Source organism: Bison bison, unplaced genomic scaffold (assembly GCF_000754665.1).
Source record: "Bison bison bison isolate TAMUID 2011002044 unplaced genomic scaffold, Bison_UMD1.0 scf7180017864167, whole genome shotgun sequence".
In the NCBI taxonomy this organism is placed as follows: Eukaryota; Metazoa; Chordata; class Mammalia; order Artiodactyla; family Bovidae; genus Bison; species Bison bison.
The window spans coordinates 2692085-2699626 of NW_011494739.1; the positions used below are offsets into that span (position 1 = coordinate 2692085).

At 48.0% G+C, this 7542-nt stretch overlaps 1 protein-coding gene across 1 annotated transcript in view; it reads right to left on the reverse strand.

Annotated features, from left to right (window-relative positions):
* The window catches only part of SDCBP2 (syndecan binding protein (syntenin) 2), a 23001-nt gene that overhangs the window by 4491 nt on the left and 10968 nt on the right, over nucleotides 1-7542 (reverse strand). The window contains exons 4-8 of the mRNA XM_010841899.1: nucleotides 7147-7247; nucleotides 2872-3030; nucleotides 1917-2092; nucleotides 1666-1837; nucleotides 28-119 (exon numbers count right to left, since the gene is read on the reverse strand). Of these exons, the coding sequence (XP_010840201.1) occupies nucleotides 28-119; nucleotides 1666-1837; nucleotides 1917-2092; nucleotides 2872-3030; nucleotides 7147-7247 (700 nt within the window). The remainder of the gene's footprint in view (nucleotides 1-27; nucleotides 120-1665; nucleotides 1838-1916; nucleotides 2093-2871; nucleotides 3031-7146; nucleotides 7248-7542) is intronic.

Here is a 7542-nt window from a genome sequence, read left to right on the forward strand (position 1 = left end):
CGGGGGGTGGGGGGGGGTCAGCCTTACTTTTTGACCATGTGCTCGTAGATGACGGTGGGGATGATGGTCAGGGTGATGACGTTCCCGGCGGTGGCCAGAATCTCTGTGACTTCTTTGTCCTGGAGAAGAGGCGAGTGACAGTCACCTTGGGGGCCAGGGGCAACAATGAGGCACCTCTGTGACGTGGTCAGCGTGGCCCTGCTGGAGTCCACCACTGACAGTGACGGTAGGGAATAGGTTGCCCCTTGAGTGAGGGTGGCAGGCCCCCAGCTCAAGCAAGAATGTGGGCCTCCCATCTGAGGCTCTCTCAGTAAAATGGACTCACCTCTCCTACCCTCACCTCGAGGGCCTGTGTGGGCCTGACACCAAACAGCCTCACAGACATGACTTCCCCCAAAGAGCCCCGGGAATCCCACCAACCACACGAGTATGCCGTCTCCCAGGCCCCAGTCACACCGGGATTCTGACCCCAAAGCAGAAAGAGAACCACGCTGCAGTGGGGACAAGGGGGGACAGTAGGCACACCCACCCACCCTCTTCTCTGGGCTCCTGTCAGCCTGAGCCGAGGCCGTGGGGTACCTCTTCCTCTTACATCTTGTTGACCAGTAAAAAGAAAGGCCTGCAGAAGCCGTTCAGATCATGGGGAGAACAAGACACGAGAAGCACCTACACAGAGTGTGCCGTACAGCCCAAAGCCGAATGCTAAGGCACGAGACGAGCCTCTGGCCCTTACTTGGAGACCGTGACCTTTACTTTGCACAGATCTCCGACTTGGCTGTGTGTTTTCCTAGCTGTGCCAGGATCAATGGGAGAAGATATGCCAGATGCGACTAGATGGTCAGGCATAGGGGAGAAGATGTGTGACAGGAGTGACCTGGAGATGGCCCTTATGAGGGAGGGGGAGTGGCTCACAAGACTGTATCATCTGTGGGGTGAGATGGCAAACCCCCCAGGCCACCTCCACCTGCCTGTGAGCCCCAAAGCCCTGGATGCTGGAGCGGGGGGACCCTCACTCTAAATCACAACTGGAATTAAGAACGGCTCTCAGTCCTGGTGGCATCAATCAGGATAAACCACTCTCGTTTTTCCAGGGACCAGAAGCCATGTGACTCAACCTCTTCTGGGGTCCATTCCCCGAAGGCACCCACCCTGTCCCCCAGTCTATGTCACAGCACTGGCCCTAGACCATTTGCTCCTTCTTGTATTTAAAGATAAAACTCACCACACACACACACTGTTGGGGAGAAGAAAGAGGTAGGAAATGGGCTTCTGAAGAGCCATTTCCTAAAATATTCCTATTAGTGAACATGATCCAGGATACAAACAGAAATATCACACAGAATAGACCGTGCAGCCAGGAGCCCCTCACCCCCACCCCGGACACCCATTTCCTGACACACGTCATCACCACCACCACCACCTGTTGTCACACCTCTGGCCTTCATGAGTAAGTAACATCAGCGAGTATTTACTGAGCACTTAGTGTCTGCACTGTGCTCGGAGCTCTCGTACCTTTGTCTCATTGAATCCCTGCAGCAGCCTTAGGATGAGGATCTGAAGCTGGGGCGAGGGCAGCAGCCCACCCACAGACACGAACCTTCCCACCACCTCTCGATCTCCCAGTCCCTGAGGTCCTGGGATGGAGCCATGCTCCGCCTTGCTCACCTTCAGCCCGATGACGTTTTGCCCATTCACCTCACACACATAGTGGTTGGTGAGGAGCCCATTACGGGCCGCGGAACTCCCTTTGACCAAAGAGATGATCTTCCCCTTCTTGATGACGAAGCCGACGTGGCCTGTGCTGTCCTTGTGCATGGTGATGGTCCGCTGGAACGGCCTGGCAGGGAGGGACAGTGAGCTGGGCCTGGGACATAACCAAGGGCAGACAGACAGGCTCCTGGGACCCGGGTGCTCACCTGTCCCGAACGATTATGACAATCTTCTCGGCCGATGCCTTCTTCACCACCTGGTGGGCTTTGTCCGTGCTCCACCCAGCACAGTCGCGTCCATCAATCTGCAGAATCTGGTCCCCAAAGCGCAGCCCCACCAAGGATGCAGGGGTGTTGGCCTGGACCAGCTGCACGAAGATCCCCTGGAGGAGGTGAGCCCGGCATTCAGTTCCCCCAGCCCACCCTGAGCCCAGGCGCCTCCTCCTGCACTGCTGTTTGCCTCCTGATCTTCTCAGAGCCTGCTGGGCCCTGGGACCGCAGCTCTGTATAGCAACATACAGGGTACCCCATTTTCCTGGTGAGGAAACGGGCCACACAGCTAGGAAGCAACGGAGTCAGGAATTCAGGAGTTTTCCCGGTATCTCAGATGATAAAGAATCTGCCTGCAATGCAGGAGACTTGGTCAATCCCTGGCTTGGGAAGATCTTCTGGAGAAGGGCATGGCTACCCACTCCAGTATTCTTGCCTAGAGAATTCCTTAGACAGAGGAGCCTGGCGGGCTACAGTACATGAGATCGCAAAGAGTTGGACATGACTGAGCAACTAACGCTTTCAGGAATTCCAACTAGTGGCTGCATCCCCAGTCACCAGATTACAAGGCCTCTCAGGCTGGCATCTGAACCAACACCCCCACACCCCTCACCTTCCACTGTCTTCAGAAAGCCTCCCAGAAGCCAGATCCCTCTGAGTGGGGAGCAAGGAGGCATGAAGTCCCAGGAAGGGCAAGTGGAGGGTCCCTGGCACAACCCAGAGCAAGCCCTAGTGCCTTATGGGAGGGGATGGAGAGGACGAGCTTGTCTAGGGCTCAGGCGAGCCTTGGCTCCCGCGGGCAGCTCTGGCCGCGGGCAGGCGCAGTCCAGCACGCGAGCTCTCTCTCTGCGTTCCGCGGGGCCCCTCCCCTCCCGCCTGACCCCAGCCCCACCTTGTCGATGGCCTGCAGCCGCAGCCCCGTCTTGCCACGCTCGTCCTTGCATAGGTGGATCTCGCGCACACCGGGCTTGATCTCCGCACGCAGCGCGCCCAGGCTGTTCCCGGACACCGGCGCCACCACCTGGCCCGGCGAGGGACCCGAGACCGCTGCCTGCAGACCACAGGGGAGCAGAGGTCAGCCAGCGCCGTGGGGCCTCGTGCCTCAAGGGTCCAGGCGTGGGAGCAGGGATTGGGAAAAGAGAACGGGGTGGACCCTGAGCTCCAGCCCACCGCAGACCACACACACCTCTTGCGGGCAGGAGGACACATGGCGCCATGAAGCCACTAGGGGGCGTCAAAGTCCACACACCAAAAAAACACAGCCAGGAAAATAGAGATGGGAGGACAGGTATGTATTATAGAAAAAGGGTCCTCATTTTCCGAGACAACTTGATGTCAGAAGAACGTTAAAATCCACTTAAAAATTAAAAAATTCACAGAAAATAGTGAACAATGAGGGGGTAAAGGAGCTCAAGCTGATTTCTGTCTTAAAAAAAATTATGTCAAAAGCATCAAGATGAGTGAATACTATCCCCGCCCCCCAAAAAAGATCTGGAACAAGGCAAAGATGTCCACTCCCACCACTACTGTGAAATACAGTAATGGAAGAACTAGCCAGATAATAAGGCAAGGGAAGGAAATAAAAGACATATAGATTGGAAGAGAAAACATAAAATGGTCCCTATTTTCAGATGAGATGATGCTTTACTAGAAAATTCCAAAGAATCTACAGATAAACTCCTAGAACTCATAAGTGAATTTAACAAGGTCACAGGACACAAGACCAATGCATACCAAAAAAATCAATTGTACTTCTATATACTCACAATGAATACGTGGAAACTGAAATTAAAAATACAATACCACTTACAATCGCTAAAAAAAAAAAAAAGAAATACTTAGGTGTGGAGCTAATAAAACATATACAAGAATTGTATGCTGGAAATGACAAAACACGGATAAAAGAGATCAAAGAAGTGAAGTGAAGTGAAATGAAAATCGCTCAGTCGTGTCCGACTCCCATGGAATATACAGTCCATGGAATTCTCATCACATCATCATATATTTCTACGTTTAGATAAAAACGGAAATAACCTTAGTAGGATAGATATTAGTAGAAAATAGTGAAGTTATTAAAAAGAGAAATTTTGAGTACTCATTACTGTTTTTTTAATATAATGTATTGTGAGTTTGAAAGTGAAAGTCACTCAGCCTGGTCTGACTCCTTTCACCCCATGGATGAATTCTCCAGGCCAGAATACTGGAGTGAGTAGCCTTTCCCTTCTCCAGGGGATGTTCCCAACCCAGGGATTGAACCCAGGCCTCCTGTATTGTAGGCAGATTCCTTACCAGCTGAGCCACAAAGGAAGCCCACAAATACTGGAGTGGGTAGCCTTTCTCTTCTCCAGCGGATCTTCCTGACCCAGAAATCAGCCCGGGGTCTCCTGCATTGCAGGCAGATTCTTTACCAACTGAGCTATTGGGGAAGCCTAATCAATGATCTAAATAAATAAAGAGATATTTTGTATTGATGGATCAGAAAAACTAGATGAAGCTGTCAACTGTCCACAAAGTGATATACATATTTAATGCATTTCCTATCACAGTCTCTATGTTTTGTAGATAGAAGTAAGGTTAATCTAAACTTCATGAAAACACAAAGGAACTAGAATAGCTAAAACTAGTCTGACAAAAAAGTAAAAAACAGGAGAAATCACTCTACCAGATTTCCAAACTTTCTATATAGCTACAGTAATCAAGATAGTGTGGTACTGGGGAGAGACAGACCTTTGGAGCAGAATAGAGAATATCCAGAAATAGCTTCACACAAGTAGAGGCAACTGCTTCTTAACAGAGGTGTGAGAACAATTTAGTGAAGACAGAAGAGTCTTCTTCTTCAACAAATGGCATGGGAGCAACTGAACATCCATAAGCAAAATATGAATCGTGACCTCATGCCTTATGCAAAGACTGACTCAAGTTCAATCATAAATTTAAACAAAAAATTATAAGAGTTTTAGAAGTAAAAGGGAAAATTTTTCAGAACCTAGAGCTCACTCAAGTTTCTTAGGACACCAAGTCATGATCCACAAAGAAAAAAATCAATAAATTGAACCTCATCAAAATTGAAAACTTTTTGTTCTCCAATAAACTCTTTTAATACAATGAAAGGAGAAGTTACACAGCGGGAGAAAAATATTTACAAATCAAATGACAAAGGACTTTAGAATAAGGTCTCAAAAGTTGACTTAAAAAAATAATCCATTTAGAAAATAAGCAAAATATATGAAAACATTTTATCAAAAAGACTATACAGCTGGTAAATAACCACGTGAAAAGATGTTCAACATCACTAGCCATTGCTGCTGCTGCTGCTAAGTCACTTCAGTCGTGTCTGACTCTGTGCGACCCCATAGACGGCAGCCCACCAGGTTCCCCCGTCCCTGGGATTCTCCAGGCAAGAATACTGGAGTGGGTTGTCATTTCCTTCTCCATTAGGAAAGTGCAAATAAAAACCACGATAAGGCATCACCACATACCTACCATGAGTAAAACTTAAAATAGTGATAATATCAAATGCTGGCAAAGATGTGCCAACAAAACACTCATGCGTTGTTGGCAGGAAAATAAAATAATACAGCCACTCTGAAAATTGTTTGGCAGTTTCTTTCTAAAAAAAATTAGCCATACATATATTACACTACATAGGAATTGTACTCCTGGGCGTTTATCCCAGAGAAACGAAAACTTATGTCTGTACAAAAATCTGTACACAAACATCTGTAATATCTTAGTTTATAATAGACAAAAACTGGAAACAACCAAAATGTCCCTCGAGAGGTTAAACAAACTGAGCTATAGCCACACCATGGAACGCAATCCTGCAATAAAAAAGAATGAACTGTTGAAACAGGCGACAGCCTGGAAGGATCTCCAGGGCACAATGCTGAGTGGAAAGAGCCCATCTGAAAAGGTCACACACCATGTGACTTCACTTACATAACCTTCTAAAATGATAAAATTATAGGGACAAAAACATGCCAGTGACTGCCAAGGGGCTGAGGATGCTGAAGGGGAGGCTGGGCGTGATCATAAAGGGGCAGCATGACACAGACTTCTGTGTGATGATGTAGTTCTGTATCTCGATTGTGCTGGTGGCTGCAGGTGATAAAAACACACAGAACCTTAGACGCATTGTACTGATGTAAAATGCCTGGTTTTGACATTATAGTAGTTACATAAAATGGAAAACTGAGTGAAGAGTACAAGGGACTTCTCTTGTCTTGGCAACTTCCTGACTGAATCTACGATTATTTAAAAAGAAAAACTTAAAATAATTAAAAATTTTAATTATGAAAGTGCATTAGCTGTCGTCTTTTTTTTTTTTTTTTTCCATCAAATTTAGGTTGTCTGGGCTATTGACCAAAGAGAGATCAATCAATGGATTAAAACTGGACAATGTGACCTACTTTGCTTCCTGTGTGTGCTCCCCTACATGACTGTCAAGGGCGTCATTTTGGAAAACCACTCCAGGGTGTCACCAGCTTTGCTCAGGATCCTACATGTCCTCATCCTTGCTGATTTCTCCTGTGAAATCCTCATTTGTCAGTGTGGCAGCTCTCATCATCACTTCTATCAATTTCATGAAATCCCACAGCATTACCAAGATTTGTATTTGCACTTTGCAGTCGATTTGCACTGGACCAGCACAATGAACCAACCAGGAATGTTGAAGCTGATGGGTAGACAGTTTTGGGACTGATTCTATAAGTGAATATATTTTCAGGAGTGAATATTTCTATGTTATGATTTTTTTTTTTTGCTCCCTGAAGTCATAGAGAGCAAGAGTTAAGCATTATTTTTTCATTTGGGGACTTGGGGCTGACAAGCTCCTCCTCACAGGCTCTGCCTAACCATGCAGCTGCTCCCAAGTCACAGGCACCCCCTCATTAGAAGCACCCAGGCTCACGCCAGGTTTAATGTCCTCCCTTCTCATCTAGCAGGCTCAGGCCAGCAGGTCAGAGGTCAAAGGGCAGGCAGTGGCCCTCTAGCCCCAAGGCCTGCAGGAAACCATGAAACCCCACGGCACTTCTCATGAAGGTTCAAAATGAAACGTGTCATCAAGAAACAGAGCCTCAGGGATGCTACAGAGAGAGGAGATTCAAATCTGTTTAAATGGCAAGACCGAGGAAGGAGGGCCCGCATCAGGCAAGAGACAAATACCTACACTGGCACTTTCTGGAGTCTGAGGCAGGCTCTGCTGGACTTCTTGGCTGGAGAGGGAAAGACCCATATAGTTTTCCAATTCTGCCAGGTTAGGATACAAAACTGGTGGGAAGGGAAGGGGGAGAAGAGAAAGATGTTATTCTGGCCATGAGCTTGGCCACACCTGCCTGGCTCCCAAGTGATCACTCATCTTTGTTAAGAAACAAAAGGGTCCATGATGCTGTTTACTCCCAAGAATGCAGTATATTCTTGAGATGGCTCTGCAGCCCTGGGAACACTCGCTGGCAATGTGGGTCCTCCCCTCGGTCTGGGAGCAGCCTGGGACACAGAGCCCCTCGCGGATCACTTTGGTGTTCAGCTCAGTTACCTTTATTTGGCACCAGCCGACCCAAAGGCA